The sequence below is a fragment of the Anomaloglossus baeobatrachus genome, chromosome 3 (assembly GCF_048569485.1).
Source record: "Anomaloglossus baeobatrachus isolate aAnoBae1 chromosome 3, aAnoBae1.hap1, whole genome shotgun sequence".
In the NCBI taxonomy this organism is placed as follows: Eukaryota; Metazoa; Chordata; class Amphibia; order Anura; family Aromobatidae; genus Anomaloglossus; species Anomaloglossus baeobatrachus.
Genome location: NC_134355.1, coordinates 660,941,218 through 660,958,315, shown reverse-complemented (window position 1 = coordinate 660,958,315; position 17,098 = coordinate 660,941,218). Strand labels below are relative to the sequence as shown.

Genomic DNA, 17,098 nt, shown 5'->3' with positions numbered 1-17,098 from the left:
ACTTCTATGCCTATAGCTGCCGCCGTTCTCAAGTTAATGGCGGTGGACAGGATATGGGTGGACACACTGTATTTAGAACCTATCTTGTGTATAAGTGGACCTTTTTTATTTTGAGCTGGCAAGAAATATAAATGCAAAGCTCATCTATTTTTTTTTCTGTGCAGCTGTATAATGCATTTCCATCTGTGATGCGATGGTTTACCAGTTTGATGGACAAGATAGGGAAGAATATGGATGAATTGCACGCGTTCAGTGAGGAATCCTTCAAAAAACAGAAGAAACAACTGGATGTAAATGACCAGAGGAATCTTATCGACTCGTTCCTGGTGAAACAACAAGAGGTACTAAAACACTGATACCTATATGTGGCAAAGCTCTTGGTGAAATCACAATTTAGTATTTTTTTTATATAGGACTGCAGAAAAACATAGTCTAGTGGTGTAGCGATGTGGCTTGCTGAGGTATCATTAGTGTATTTTAGAATTGTAAATTTTATGGTATCATAAATATCTTCAATGCTGGAGAGTAGAAGGGGTTAAAGCCGCGCTGTTGCCCAAGGATGAAAGAAATTTTTGTTGATTTAATAAAAGATTATTTTATTCCATAGGTCTACACGTTTCGAGGTGAGGACTTCTTCTTCAGGACCACAAAAATCAGAAAAATCAACAATAGATGTTCTGAAGAGGTCCTCACCTCGAAACGCGTCGACCTATGGAATGAAATAATCTTTCATTAAATCAACAATTTTTTTTTCATACTTGGGCGACAGCATGGCTTTAACCCCTTCTACTCTCCAGCGTTTAAGATATCCACAGGCAGCTGCCTATCTGTGTGCTTTTTGTGTTGGTTGTGACTTTCACAACCACACTAGGTGAGTGTACATTAACATACTTTTATTTTAATATCTGGTAAGACACTATTTTGCGCTCTCTTTCTCTTAGTTTTATTATGGTATCATAAATGGCACATGGTAACGGGGGCTGTTACAGATTACAGGAAATTTAGAGAGTAACTGTTAAATTAATTTTTATTTCAGAAATCAATAGTACATATGAAAATCTATAATACATCTTATCTTGTTTACCTGTCCCAGTTATGCCGGTCTCCGCTTCCTTCCCCTGAGTCCGATGCCCTCTGTTGTGCTCCACATCAGTTTTTGCAAGTTGCTTGGTGTGGATCACTGACATCATCTCCCTAATCTTATTAGAAGGCCATTGACAAACACATCTGTGTCTTGAGAAGAAGATTCCTAGTCCTATGCTAGATGTGCTCCACCATCTGGGCTTTTTGTGTTTCGTTTTTGTTTTTGCATTCATCCCTTCTGGGTTCAACTTTTTTGTCTGGCTGATTCTGAGATTCCTGGTGAGCATGTCTTTCTACTTGATGCATCAATACCTGTGGTCCATGTGCCCGCCCAGACTTCAGAGGATCCACCTTAATTGGTGAGCCTTAATATTTCATCAGAGACATTTGCTTCTTTCTCCTCTTGGACTGATCGTTCATTCTCCTATATGGTAATATCTGTGAATACAGACTTTCCTTTTACTGATAAAGGAGTTGACATCTAGTGTTTATAACATTCTATGGAATAGGAGAAGGGAGGAGCTAGAAGACAACACTGACATTCTGCTGCAAGTTCTCCTGGAATAACAGTTACAGTTCTTCATAGACCTGTATGAGCACCAACTGTCATTTCCTATCTCAGTAATGGGAGGAGCTAGAAGGCACTGACATTCTGCTATAAGTTCTCCTGAAATAACTGTTGCAGTTCTTCATAGAACTTTATGAGCACCAACCATCATTTCATATCTCAGTAATGGGAGGAGCTAGAAGAAAACACTGACATTCTGCTGCAAGTTCTACTGAAATAACAGTTACAGTTCTTTACAGAACTTTATAAGCACAAACTGTCATTTCCTATCTCAGTAATGGGAGGAGCTAGATGCAGACACAGACATTCTGCTGCAAGCTCCCCTGAAAAAACAGTTACAGTTCTTCATAGAACTTTATGAGCACCAACTGTCATTTCCTTTCTCAGTAATGAGAGGAGCTAGAAGAAGGCACTGACATTTTGCTGCAAGTTCTCCTGAAATAACAGAGTTCTTCATAGAACTTTATGAACACCAACTGTCATTTCCTATCTCAGTAATAGGAGAAGCTAAAAGAAAACACTGACATTCTGCTGCAAGTTTTCCTAAAATAACAATTACAATTCTTCATAGAACTTTATGAGCACCAACTGTTATTTCCTATCTCAGTAATGGGAGGAGCTAGAAGCAGACACAGACATTCTGCTGCAAGTTCTCCTGAAATACTGTAACAGTTACAGTTCTTCATAGAACTTTGAACACCAACTGTCATTTCCTATCTCAGTAATCATAGGAGTTAGAAGAAGACACTGACATTCTGCTGCAAGTTCTCCTGAAATAACAGTTGCAGTTCTTCATAAAACTTTATGAGTACCAACTGTCACTTCCTATCTCAATAATGGGAGGAACTAGAAGAAGACACTGACATTCTATTGCAAGTTCTCCTGAAATAACAGTTGCAGTTCTTCATAGAACTTTATGAGCACCAACTGTCACTTCCTATCTCAATAATGGGATAAACTAGAAGAAAACACTGACATTCTGCTGCAAGTTCTCGCGAAATAACAGTTACAGTTCTTCATAGAACTTTATGAGCACTAACCATCATCTCCTATCTCAGTAATGGGAGGAGTTAGAAGAAGACACTGACATTCTGCTGCAAGTTCTCGCGAAATAACAGTTACAGTTCTTCATAGAACTTTATGAGCACTAACCGTCATCTCCTATCTCAGTAATGGCAAAATCTATTTCAATGAAGACACATTTTTCCCGTGAATTAAGAATTTCCAGAAGGAATAATCAGTCCAGCATGAGAAAGAAGCAAATTTCTCTGATAAAATATATTAAAAGGTTTCTTATCTTTATGTGTACTATTGATTGGTGAGAAAATAAAATTGAAAATGATGGTTGAACATTAAATAACCTCTGTCCTCCAAGTTTTAAACCACAAGATTAACTCATGGTTTACTTGGCTACCGCAGTGTCAACATGACTCAGCATTGTCCGGGCACAGTATACAGAGCTGAAAATAAACACAACATAAATAAAGACAGCGAGAACAAAAGTTCCGATGTGAGGGCCAAAAGCTCAAAAATTAGCACCTTGTTGAAAAATGTTCTTTCCAAAGAAAACTTTTCCAAATACACTTAGATTTTATTATTTTATTTTATTTTTTAAGTTCTATTCATATTTGTCATTGGAATTTGAGCTTTCGTTGCAAATTCCATCACTTATAATAGTAAAAACAATGATGCTGCTCTATTATTCCAAATCAAAACAATGGACACCTTACTAGAACCCAATTAACCCCTTATAAGTCCATAATGTTCACCGGACAACGTTGGCGTCTGTTCGGATATCAGCAGAGCCCCAGCCTGACATAGTTCCAAAAACCTTTTGATTTTGGCTAATATGAAGCAGAATTAAAGCTGCTAAATTTGTAACTTATTTAGTTGCTTTTAATTTAGTTAAATTAACCATTTTTAATTACTGATCAGCTGTTGTAAAGTTATGAATAAGTGTAATATATTCTATGGTCTTAGTTTGTTTCGTACCTGCTCAAAAATCATTCCGGAAGTGCTGTTTTAACTATCTAGTTCATTTTCCTTTATAAGTTGCTTTGAACTGCTGCTCTTGGAAGAATACATACTCAACACTATTTACAAATACTCAGTGTGTTGGCTTCTCCGCTGTTTTCCTCTCTTCTCAGAGTATCATAGTGTTTGTAAATAATGTTTGAGTATGGATTCTCGCTAGAGAAGCAGTTCAAAGAAGCTTCTAAAAGAGCATGAACTTGGCAGCTAAAAAAGCCCTTCTAGCATGGTGTGTAACTGAACAATGGAAAAAAATAAGGTAATAGAATATATTATAGAAATATTTTTATATATTTTACTGATGATCTCTATTTAATACAACTGCACTAAGTTTCAGTCTGCAATCTTCATTCCTCCATTCATTTTCAGATCCCTGCAGGTTGCAGATTTTTCTATGTCTCCAGCGCTCAATCAAATTAGATTTGAACAGTTTGCAATTCAATTTGCCCGGATTGGCCAAAAATGAAAAATGACCATCATTTTAGGCACTGCTGAAGAGTTACAGAGAAGGATCATGAGGACATGTGCTGAGGCGCAGGCTTCCCCATAAAGCCCTGCTGCTAATACATTGTGTAGCACATCCAATTATGGGATACTATAACAGCCTGTATAAAAAGTGGAGGCTGGCCAAAGATCCCCATTATGTCTCTTCAGAGCGTTCAGATAGATATATATTTTTTTTCCTACCACATAGGATAACCCATATTGTATATGTAGTGGGAATAGTGTCACATACATCTTGCTGTTATAACACTCATGTCATAAAACGATGCTGAAAGTGCTGTTTTAAAACTAGAAGTCCCAGAGAGGGGTCATTTAACATTTCTACCTTTGGAAACAATGGAGCTCGAAATTTCTGGGACTTCTAGTGTTAAATACCAAGTTCATGCACTTTTAGAAGCTGCCCTGATCTGCTGCTCTAGCAAGAATCCATACACAAACAATTTTTACACACGATCTCCCTGTGAGCTTCTCTGCTCTACTCTTTCACGCTTAATGTTTGTAATTAATGTTTGAATATGGATTCTTGCTAAAGCAGCAGTTCAAAGCAGCTTCCAAAAGATCACGTATTTGATGTGTTTTATACATTAGGAAAAGCCAAATCCTAAATTATACTTCACCGATGAAAACCTATCAGTGCTGGTTTCGGACCTCTTTGACGCTGGCATGGAAACAACCTCAACCACCCTGAGATGGGGCATTTTGCTAATGATGAAGTATCCAGAAATACAAAGTAAGAGACTCTCTGTATGCACAAGAATGTATCGTGTTTATCTCATTTTGCCACTGCTAATTATGACCAGGTAGTGATACACATTCTTTTCTCATTATCTGCTTTTATGTTATATTCTGTAAATGATTATGGTGGCAGCCAAATTCCCTGAACTGTGTTTAGCAGCTTCATCAGACATAAGAATGCAGAGTCAGAAAACAATCCATTGACTTCTATGATAGACTGTAGTGGGCATGCTGTGTGCCAAAGGGAGTTGAATGAGGAGCTGTCCTTATCTCCTGTAGTTAATGGTGTAGAATTTGGCAGTTCACTTGAATGTAGCCAGGAAATATAATTCACATTGAAGTTTTCCAATGCAAACCAAATGTTGCCTATTATGATCTCGGGTAAAATCATAGGGTAAAAAATAACACTCACACTGACCTCTTTGCTCATATGTCCCTAAACCACAGCTCTTGGCTAGTATGTCCGCCTTTTTCTTAATTTTAGAGCATGAAGCCAGGGATGTGTCCTCCTATGGCTCCATGTAGGCCTCTGACATCACAGCACATTGTGTAGTCATGATGTGTTGCCTAAGCACTAGTCAGTAGTAATGAGTGAGCACTTATCATGGTTGGGTGATCGGTACTTGTAACGAGCAGTTGGATGCTCGGATGAGTACGAGTCATGTACTGAGTATAGTGGAAGTCAATGAGAAGCACGAGCAAGATCTTCTGGAAAAATGCTCAAGGTCCCATGTACTGAGTATAGTGGAAGTCAATGGGAAACACGAGCAAGATCTTCTGGAAAAATGCTCAAGGTCCCATGTACTGAGTATAGTGGTAGTCAATGGGAGACATGAGCAATATCTTCCGGAAAAACGCTCAAGGTCCCATGTACTTAGTATAGTGGAAGTCAATGAGAAACGCGAGCAAGATCTTCTGGAAAAATGCTCAAGGTCCCATGTACTGAGTATAGTGGAAGTCAATGGGAAACGCGAGCAAGATCTTCTGGAAAAATGCTCAAATTCCCATGTACGGAGTATAGTGGAAGTCAATGGGAAACGCGACCAATATCTTCCGGAAAAATGCTCAAGGTCCCATGTACTGAGTATAGTGGAAGTCAATGAGAAACGCGAGCAAGATCTTCCGGAAAAATGCTCAAGGTTCCATGTACTGAGTATAGTGGTAGTCAATGGGAAACGCGAGCAATATCTTACGAAAAATGCTCAAGGTTCCATGTACTGAGTATAGTGGTAGTCAATGGGAAACGCGAGCAATATCTTACGAAAAATGCTCAAGGTTCCATGTACTGAGTATAGTGGTAGTCAATGGGAAACGCGAGCAAGATCTTCCGAAAAATGCTCAAGTTCCCATGTACTGAGTATAGTGGAAGTCAATGGGAAACATGAGCAATATCTTCCGGAAAAACGCTCAAGGTCCCATGTACTTAGTATAGTGGAAGTCAATGAGAAACGCGAGCAAGATCTTCCTGAAAAATGCTCAAGGTCCCATGTACTGAGTATAGTGGAAGTCAATGGGAAACGCGAGCAAGATCTTCCTGAAAAATGCTCAGGTTCCCATGTACTGAGTATAGTGGAAATCAATGGGAAACATGAGTAAGATCTTCTGGAAAAATGCTCAAGGTCCCATGTACTGAGTATAGTGGAAGTCAATGAGAAATGCGAGCAAGATCTTCCGGAAAAATGCTCAAGGTTCCATGTACTGAGTATAGTGGTAGTCAATGGGAAACGCGAGCAAGATCTTCCAGAAAAATGCTCAGTTCCCATGTACTGAGTATAGTGGAAGTCAATAGGAAACGCAAGCAAGATCTTCTGGAAAAATGCTCAAGGTCCCATGTACTGAGTATAGTGGTAGTCAATGGGAAACGCAAGGAATATCTTCTGTAAAAATGCTCAAGTTCCCATGCACTGAGTATAGTGGAAGTCAATGAGAAACATGAGCAAGATCTTCTGGAAAAATGCTCAAGGTCCCATGTACTGAGTATAGTGGAAGTCAATAGGAAACGCGAGCAAGATCTTCCATTTTTGATAACCAGTCATGGTAAAGCAGACAGGCGAGGGCCGTGTATCATCAAGATAGGAGAATCCATGGATATTGCCTCCCCAGCATGTAAATAGCAGCCCACAGGTGCCCAGAATGGCTCATCACATTTGAAGTACCAATCGTGGCACTTTACCCAGCTCACCCTGATTATCCTGATGTATTGGCAATACTAAAAATCATTAAAATAATGGCTGCCTGCCTGACACTTTGCTGAATTTGCATAAAGAAGAATACATTTTTTTTTTTTAAATCAATTTGACTCAAACTGTATCTGTAAGGCCACGTTAAACATTTGGTGAGCTTTTTTACCTCCGTATCTGTAAGGCCACGTTTATACATTGAACATTTGGTGAGTTTTTTACCTCCATATCTGTAAGGCCACTTGCACACGTTGAACATTTGGTGAGTTTTTTTTACCTCCGTATCTGTATGGCTAAGTTCACACACTGCGTTTTTTTAACGCTGCGTTTTTGTGCGTTTTTGCCCGCTAAAAACACAAAAAACGCACCCGCGTCAAATAAACGCGGCAAAAAACACATGCGTTTTTACCGCGATTTGGTGCGTTTTGCTGCATTTTTGATCTCTGCGTTTTTCTGCGGTTTTCCAATGCATTGCATGGGGGGAAAACGCAGAAAAACGCAGGAAAGAATTGACATGTCCATTTTTTTTTTAAGCTCAAAAACGCAGCTTAGAAAAACAGTTGTGTGCGGACAGCAAAATTGAAAACTCATAGACTTTGCTGGGGAATCAAAGTCATGCAGTTTTGAGGCCAAAAACGCACCCGAAAAACGCGCAAAAACGCGGCGAAAAACGCACTGTGCGCACATAGCCTAAGGCAATGTGCACAGTTTGAACATTAGGTGAGTTTTTTTTACCTCAGTATCTGTAAGGCAACACGCACACATTGAATAATTGGTGAGTTTTTACCTCAGTATCTGTAAGGCCACATGCACACGTTCAGTATTTTACCTCAGTATCTGTAAGGTCACGTACACACGTTGAACATTTGGTGAGATTTTTACCTCAGCATCTGTAAGGCAACACTCACACGTTGAATAATTGGTGAGTTTTTTACCTCAGTATCTGTAAGGCCACGTGCACACGATGAGCATTTGGTGAGTTTTTTTTATCTCAGTATTTGTAAGACAAAATCAGGGGTGGACTGATCAGAGGAAAAATATAACAGAAACACGGGCACCACTTCTGTATTTTTTACCCACTCCTAATTTTGGCTTATAAATACTGAGATAAAAACTCACCAAATACTCAACGTGCGCACGTGGCCTAAGAAAACAGAAGAAAATATATTAATGGTCACGTCTAAGGAACTGTGAATACGTTAAATGATCTAAAATGGTGAATTATTTGGGTGCTTTTCTGGCATATAAATTAGTAGAGAAAATAACTCAAATAATCCAGAAGTGATAAACACACCAATAATTGCAAGAGGATAAATAAATAAATAAATAATTAGTATATATTTTATCATATAAAAAAATTCCCTCAAGTCAACAAAGAAGGGAATTTTGTTACTTACCGTAAATTCCTTTTCTTCTAGCTCTTATTGGGAGACCCAGACGATTGGGTATAGCTACTGCCCTCCGGAGGCCACACAAAGCACTACACTAAAAAGTGCAAGGCCCCTCCCCTTCTGGCTATACCCCCCCGTGGTATCACGGGTACTCCAGTTTTAGTGCCAAAGCAAGAAGGAGGAAGCCAATAACTGGTTTAAACAAATTAACTCCGAGAAACATCGGAGAACCGAAAAACCGTTCAACATGAACAACATGTGTACCCGCAAACAACAACAAAATCCCGAAGGACAACAGGGCGGGTGCTGGGTCTCCCAATAAGAGCTAGAAGAAAAGGAATTTACGGTAAGTAACAAAATTCCCTTCTTCTTCAGCGCTCTATTGGGAGACCCAGACGATTGGGACGTCCAAAAGCTGTCCCTGGGTGGGTAAAGAAATACCTCATGTTAGAGCTGCAAAACAGCCCTCCCCTACGGGGATGTCACTGCCGCCTGCAGGACTCTTCTACCTAAGCTGGCATCCGCCGAAGCATAGGTATGCACCTGATAATGCTTGGTGAAAGTGTGCAGACTGGACCAGGTTGCTGCCTGGCACACCTGTTGAGCCGAAGCCTGGTGTCGTAATGCCCAGGACGCACCCACGGCTCTGGTTGAGTGGGCTTTTAGCCCTGAAGGAACCGGAAGCCCCGCAGAGCGGTAGGCCTCTAGAATTGGTTCCTTGATCCATCGAGCCAGGGTGGCTTTAGAAGCCTGCAATCCCTTGCGCGGACCAGCGACAAGGACAAAAAGTGCATCGGAACGGCGCATGGGCGCCGTGCGGGAAATGTAGATTCTGAGTGCTCTCACCAGATCTAGCAAACGTAAGTCCTTTTCATACCGGTGAACCGGATGAGGGTAAAAGGAAGGCAAGGATATATCCTGATTAAGATGAAACGAGGATACGACCTTAGGGAGAAACCCCGGAATGGGGCGCAGCACTACCTTGTCCTGGTGGAACACCAGGAAAGGAGCCTTGGATGACAAAGCTGCCAGCTCAGACACTCGCCGAAGCGATGTGATCGCGACAAGAAACGCCACTTTCTGTGACAGGCGAGAAAAGGAAACGTCCTTTAGAGGCTCGAAGGGTGGCTTTTGCAGAGCAACAAGTACTCTGTTCAGATCCCATGGATCTAACGGCCGCTTGTACGGGGGCACAATATGACAGACCCCCTGTAGGAACGTGCGCACCTTAGGAAGACGTGCTAGACGCTTCTGAAAAAACACAGATAGTGCCGAGACTTGCCCTTTAAGGGAGCTGAGCGACAAGCCCTTTTCCAACCCCGATTGTAGGAAGGAAAGAAAGGTGGGCAATGCAAATGGCCAAGGAGATACTCTCTGTGCAGAGCACCAAGATAAGAAAATCTTCCACGTTCTGTGGTAGATCTTAGCAGACGTTGACTTCCTAGCTTGTCTCATTGTGGCTACGACTCCTTGAGATAATCCTGCAGACGCTAGGATCCAGGACTCAATGGCCACACAGTCAGGTTCAGGGCCGCAGAATTCTGATGGAAAAACGGCCCTTGGGACAGTAAGTCTGGTCGGTCTGGCAGTGACCACGGTCGACCGACCGTGAGATGCCACAGATCCGGATACCACGATCTCCTCTGCCAGTCTGGGGCGACGAGTATGACGCGGCTGCAATCGGATCTGATCTTGCGTAACACTCTGGGCAAGAGTGCCAGAGGTGGAAAGACGTATGGGAGCCGGAACTGCGACCAATCTTGAACCAATGCGTCTGCCGCCAGAGCTCTTTGATCGCGCGACCTCGCCATGAATGCCGGGACCTTGTTGTTGTGCCGGGACGCCATTAGGTCGACGTCCGGCACTCCCCATCGGCGACAGATTTCCTGAAACACGTCCGGGTGAAGGGACCATTCCCCTGCGTCCATGCCCTGGCGACTGAGGAAGTCTGCTTCCCAGTTTTCTACGCCGGGGATGTGAACTGCGGATATGGTGGAGGCCGTGGCTTCCACCCACATCAGAATCCGCCGGACTTCCTGGAAGGCTTGCCGACTGCGTGTCCCCCCTTGGTGGTTGATGTATGCCACCGCTGTGGAGTTGTCCGACTGAATTCGGATCTGCCTTCCTTCCAGCCACTGCTGGAAGGCTAGTAGGGCAAGATACACTGCTCTGATTTCCAGAACATTGATCTGAAGGGTGGACTCCTGCGGAGTCCACGTCCCCTGAGCCCTGTGGTGGAGAAACACTGCTCCCCACCCTGACAGACTCGCATCTGTCGTGACCACTGCCCAGGATGGGGGCAGGAAGGATCTTCCCTGAGACAATGAGGTGGGAAGGAGCCACCATTGTAGAGAGTCCTTGGCCGTCTGGGAAAGAGAGACTTTCCTGTCCAGGGACGTTGACTTCCCGTCCCATTGGCGGAGAATGTCCCACTGAAGTGGACGCAGATGAAACTGCGCAAAGGGAACTGCTTCCATGGCTGCCACCATCTTCCCGAGGAAGTGCATGAGGCGCCGTAAGGGGTGCGACTGGCCCTGAAGGAGAGACTGCACCCCTGTCTGTAGTGACCGCTGCTTGTTCAGCGGAAGCTTCACTCTCGCTGCTCGAGTATGGAACTCCATGCCAAGATACGTTAGTGACTGTGTCGGAGACAGATTCGACTTTGGAAAGTTGATGATCCAACCGAACGTCTGTAGAGTCTCCAGTGTAGCGTCGAGGCTGTGTTGGCATGCCTCTTGAGAGGGTGCCTTGACAAGTAGATCGTCTAGGTAAGGGATCACCGAGTGTCCCTGAGAGTGCAAGACCGCTACCACTGCCGCCATGACCTTGGTGAAAACCCGTGGGGCTGTCGCCAGACCGAATGGCAGAGCTACGAACTGAAGATGTTCGTTTCCTATCACAAAACGTAGAAAACGTTGATGTTCTGTAGCAATTGGCACGTGGAGATAAGCATCTTTGATGTCTATTGAGGCAAGGAAGTCTCCTTGAGACATTGAGGCCACGACAGAGCGGAGGGTTTCCATCCGGAACCGCCTGGCGTGCACATGTTTGTTGAGCAGCTTTAGATCCAGAACAGGACGGAACGAGCCGTCCTTTTTTGGAACCACAAAGAGATTGGAGTAAAACCCCCGTCCTTGTTCCTGAGGCGGCACAGGAACCACTACTCCTTCCGCTCTTAGGGAGTCCACCGCCTGCAGCAGGGCATCTGCTCGGTCTGGATGTGGGGAGGTTCTGAAGAACCGAGTTGGAGGACGAGAACTGAACTCGATTCTGTACCCGCGAGACAAAATGTCTGTCACCCACCGGTCTTTGACCTGTGACATCCAAATGACGGAAAAGCGGGAGAGCCTGCCCCCGACCGGAGATGCGGAGGGGGGGAGCTGGAAGTCATGAGGTAGCCGCTTTGGAAGCGGTTCCTCCATTTGCTTTCTTGGGGCGTGCTTGAGCCCGCCAGGAATCTGAGCTTCTTTGCGTCCTCTGAGTCCCTTTGGACGAGGAGAATTGTGTCTTGCCCGAACCTCGAAAGGACTGAAACCTCTGCTGCCATCTTTTCTGCTGAGGTTTGCTTGATCTGGGCTGGGGCAAAGAAGAGTCTTTACCCTTGGACTGTTTAATGATATCAGCCAATGGCTCGCCAAACAGTCTATCTCTAGATAAAGGCAGGCTGGTTAAACATTTTTTGGAACCAGCATCTGCTTTCCAGTCCTTTAACCACAAGGCTCTGCGCAAAACTACCGAATTGGCGGACGCCATTGAGGTGCGGCTGGTAGATTCTAGGACCGCATTGATAGCGTAAGACGCAAACGCGGACATCTGCGAGGTAAGGGACGCCACTTGCGGCACCGCTGGATGTAAGATAGCATCCACTTTTGCTAAACCAGCTGAAATAGCTTGGAGTGCCCATACGGCTGCGAATGCTGGAGCAAACGACGCGCCGATAGCTTCATAGACAGATTTTAACCAGAGGTCCATCTGTCTGTCATTGGCATCCTTAAGTGAAGCGCCATCCTCCACTGCAACTATGGATCTAGCTGCAAGTTTGGAAATCGGGGGGTCAACTTTTGGACACTGGGTCCAGCGCTTGACCACATCAGGAGGAAAAGGAAAACGTGTATCCTTAGAACGTTTAGAGAAACGCCTTTCTGGATGAGCGTCGTGTTTCTGGATTGACTCTCTGAAGTCAGAGTGATCCAACAAAACACTCAATTTACGCTTGGGATAGAGGAAACGAAACTTCTCCTGCTCTGCAGCTGCCTCCTCTGCAGAAGGGGCTGGGGGAGAAATATCTAACAGTCTATTGATGGCTGAGATAAGATCGTTTACCATGGCGTCCCCATCCGGGGTATCCAGATTGAGAGGGGTTCCAGGATAAGACTCCTGATCACTCTCATCAGACGCATCACAGGGAGACTGATTGCGCTGAGACCCTGAGCAGTGTGATGACGTTGAGGGTCTTTCCCAGCGAGCTCGCTTAGGGTGGCTGGGGCTATCATCTGAGTCATAACACTCAGCCTGTGAAGCCGGGGACCCCCTTACAGTCTGGATTAAATCCAACTGAGGGGGATTAGAGGACAGAGACCTCGCCGTGTCCATAGACTGAGCCCCAGGCATGGATTGCAAAGTTTCAAGAATTTTTGCCATAGTCACAGACATATTATCAGCAAAAACTGCAAAGTCTGTCCCTGACACCGGGGCAGGACTTACAGGCGTCTCAGCCTGGGTCACTATCTCTCCTGACTCCGGCTGGCGAAGCAGCACCGGATCTGAGCATTGCACACAATGGGGGTCCTTGGAGCCTGCTGGTAGAGCAGCCCCACATGCAGCACACGCAGTGTACACAGCCCTAGCCTTGGCAGCCTTGCGTTTTGCGGATGACATGTTGCTGCCTCCTCAGAGAGATCTGGGAATACAGCCAGGAAGCGACCTCACAGTGCAAGAAATAAGAAAATATATATATACACACTGAGGCACTAGAGGGGCCAGCTAAAAAGCCGCTTACCGCCCGCTTAAGAGCGGGTGAGTGGTCTTCCAAAGCCCCCAGTCCAGGTCTCCCAGAGCCTTGCGTCCTTCCTCCAGCCAGACATGCATGTAATGGCTGCCGGCGTCCTGAGAGAGGAGGGGGGGCGGGCCCTGGGCGTTCCTGACTAAGAGCGGGAAGCCTGCTTCCCTCTGTGCCTAGTGAGAGGGCTGGAGCATGTAAATCAGGCTCCAGCCCTCGTCGCTGCCATGAAACAGCGTCTCTCCCCTACCCTGATTGACAGGGTGGGGGCGGGAACGAATCGGAGCTGCCGGCGTCCCAGGCCGCAAAAGCCGGGGACTAGATTTATAAACGCCACCGCCGTAAAAGCGCGGTCGGCGTGTCCCCGGCGAACTAAAAGTCACAGCAGCGCCGCCGGTCCAGCGGGGGTCGGCGCTGCGTTCCCACACACAGAAAAGTCCCCCAGTTAAACTGTAGGAACACTAGCTCTAGCGTTACGGTCCCCGGCGCACTACAACACCCAGCCAGCCCGGAGTGTGTCTGTGCCTGCCGGGGACACAGAGTACCTGTATGATGCAGGGCCATGTCCCTGATGGTACTCCTGCTCGGCATCCACCAGGTGCTATGGGTCTGTGGATGGAGCCCGGCGTCAGAGCTTTGAGGCCGGCAGGATCCCACTTCCACAGAGCCCTACAAGGGGATGTGGAAGGAAAACAGCATGTGGGGCTCCAGCCTCTGTACCAGCAATAGGTACCTCAACCTTACAACACCATCCAGGGGTGAGAAGGGAGCATGCTGGGGGCCCTATATGGGCCCTCTTTTCTTCCATCCGAAATAGTCAGCAGCTACTGCTGACTAAAATCTGTGGAGCTATGCGTGGATGTCTGACCTCCTTCGCACAAAGCTTGAAAACTGGAGTACCCGTGATACCACGGGGGGGTATAGCCAGAAGGGGAGGGGCCTTGCACTTTTTAGTGTAGTGCTTTGTGTGGCCTCCGGAGGGCAGTAGCTATACCCAATCGTCTGGGTCTCCCAATAGAGCGCTGAAGAAAATTAAATGCATTACTGGAAAAATGGTGCATAGAGAAAAATAATGAGCATACAAACAAATTAAACATGAAAAACATTAGCTGACCAATGATGAAAAAATATAGCAAAAAATATAATATTTTGCAAGTAGTGAATAGCTGCATATTAAAGATTTAATGACTGATACAGTCATTTTTTTCTATTATTTTTGTTTTTTCAATGGCCAATGACCAGCTAATGTTTTTCATGTTTAATTTATTTGTATTCACATTAAAGATTATATCTTAATATGTAGTAGGAATAATAATAAGAATATTAGCCATTACCTCCAATACTGAGGGAAATCCAGCTAATGATCCAGATCCGGCAACTCGGGAAATAAAAAACATAAAAGGAAAATAAAGCAAGTATGCTATACTTAACGAGTGTCCGGTGTGGCTGTAACTGCTTCCGGGCCACTCATTCTTCTTCCAGGGCCGCTTATTAGCTTCATACATATGCACTGCTTCTCCTGGAATCTGTGACTGGTTGCAATCTGATGTGCCCTCAGCCTGTGTGACAGCTTTTGGCTGCTTGCAATCACAGACCCTGTCTGTGTGTCACTAGCGTGGTATAAAATAAATAAATGAATACATTTTTGTAGGGTCCCCCATATTATAATATTCTGCACAGATAAAGCATATGACTATCGCATGTGGATATTTAAAAAAATTATTTAAATAAATTATTTTAACAATCGGTATGCGGTCCACCCCAATTTTGATACTCATCCATGATAAAGCCTGACAGCAAGGGGCTGGTATCCTCAGACTGGGGAGACCCAAGCTTATTGTGCCCCATCCCAGCCTAAAAATAGCAGCCTGCAGATGTGACAAACCCGGAACTTTACCCGACTCATGCCTGGTGCAGTGGTAGTCAGGATGATAAGGGGTTAATGGCAACTCACAGCTGTCACTAAGCCCTAGATTAATAATAGGAGGCATTAATGAGATCACACGCACTACTAATCTGTAAGTGAAACTAAACACAAACACCAAAAAAATCCTTTATTTGAAATAAAATATGATTAAAATGCACCCTCTTTCACCAATTTATTAACCCCCAAAACACCCAGGTCCATTGTATTCTACACGAGTTCACACAACGATTCTAGCTCTGCTACATGTGAAGTAACAGGGGACGGCCAAAGCAATAAGTTGTAACTTCACTCAGGTTATATGCGGTCACAGCTAAAGATTCCACAGTCCTCCACCTGTAATTGCAGGTAAACTGACCTCAGTAAAGTCAGTGATCTCACCTCAGATGAGGTCACTGAGTTCACAGACCTGCATCTCGTGGCAAAAAAAAACACATTTTTTGCCAAGTGATGCAGATTTGGTGCAAAAGATTCAACAGCATATTCCTGCACCCAATCTACACCTCCTGGCAAAAAACTGCATCATAATCATGTGGATTATGTCACTGGGGGGCCCAATAAGCAAGAGACTCACCAGTCTGAGAATACCAGCCTCCAGCTGTTGGACTTTTTCATGGCTAATGTTTTTAAGTTATTAATTTAAATAATGAAAAAAGCCGCACGTGGTTCCTCTTATTTTAGTACACAGCCAAGATAAGTGCACGGCTGGGGGCTACACCCTGTAGCCATATGCTTTATCTGGGCTGGGTATCATAATATGGGGGACCCTATGCCAATTTAATTTATTTTTATACCACACTAAGGACACAAAGACAGGGAGTGTGATTGCAAGCAGTCAAACACTGTCACACAGGCTGGGGGCGCATCTGACTGCAACGAATTACAGATGCCAGGAGTGTTGGTGGATGAGGGGAACCAGTAAATATGCATGAAGGTAAATGAACAGCCCCGGAAGTAGAATGAGCAGACGAAAAACAGTTACAGCCGTGCCACAGACTCATTAAATGTTGCATGCTTGCTCTAATCCTCTTATCCCTTCTACCACCAATTTTAAGGGCCAAATTCTGGTCCCCATAGACTAAAGGCGGCATCACATGCTATAATATATCGGGCGATACGTCGTCGGGGTCACGGATTCCGTGACACTCATCCGGCATCATTCGAGATATCGTAGCATGTGACAGCTACGAACAACTGTGAACGAGCAAAAATACTCACCTTATCGTTGCTCGTTAATACGTCGTTCATTTTCATAATCTCGTTCCTCCTTCTGCGCGCCGGTTGTTCGTCATTCCCGAGGCAGCACACATCGCTCCGTTTGACACCCCGGGAACGATGAACACAGCTTACCTGCGTCCCGCTGGCAATGTGGAAGGAAGGAGGTGGGCGGGATGTTGCATCCCGCTCATCTCCGCCCCTCCGCTTCGATTGGCCAGCCGCTGTGGGACGTCGCTGTGACGCCGAACGTCCCTCCCCCGTCAGGAAGAGGATGTTCGCCGCCCACAGCGAGGTTGTTTGGGAGGTAAGTACGTGTGACAGGGGGTTAACGACTTTGTGCGCCATGGGCAACAAATTGCCCGTGACGCACAAACGACGGGGGCGGGTGCGATCGCTCATGCGATCGCACGACATATCGACACGTGTGACGGGGCCTTTATATGGGGACCAGCGTCCAGCCAGATA

The 17,098-nt window shown here is 45.0% G+C and overlaps 1 protein-coding gene across 5 annotated transcripts in view; it reads left to right on the top strand.

The window, feature by feature from the left end:
- LOC142296998 (cytochrome P450 2C5-like) overlaps positions 1–17,098 on the top strand; it is an 85,009-nt gene that overhangs the window by 60,316 nt on the left and 7,595 nt on the right. For all 5 annotated transcript variants that reach the window (XM_075341202.1, XM_075341204.1, XM_075341200.1 and 2 more), the window contains 2 exons: positions 165–341; positions 4,775–4,916. In XM_075341202.1, coding sequence (XP_075197317.1) covers positions 165–341; positions 4,775–4,916 — 319 coding nt within the window. The remainder of the gene's footprint in view (positions 1–164; positions 342–4,774; positions 4,917–17,098) is intronic.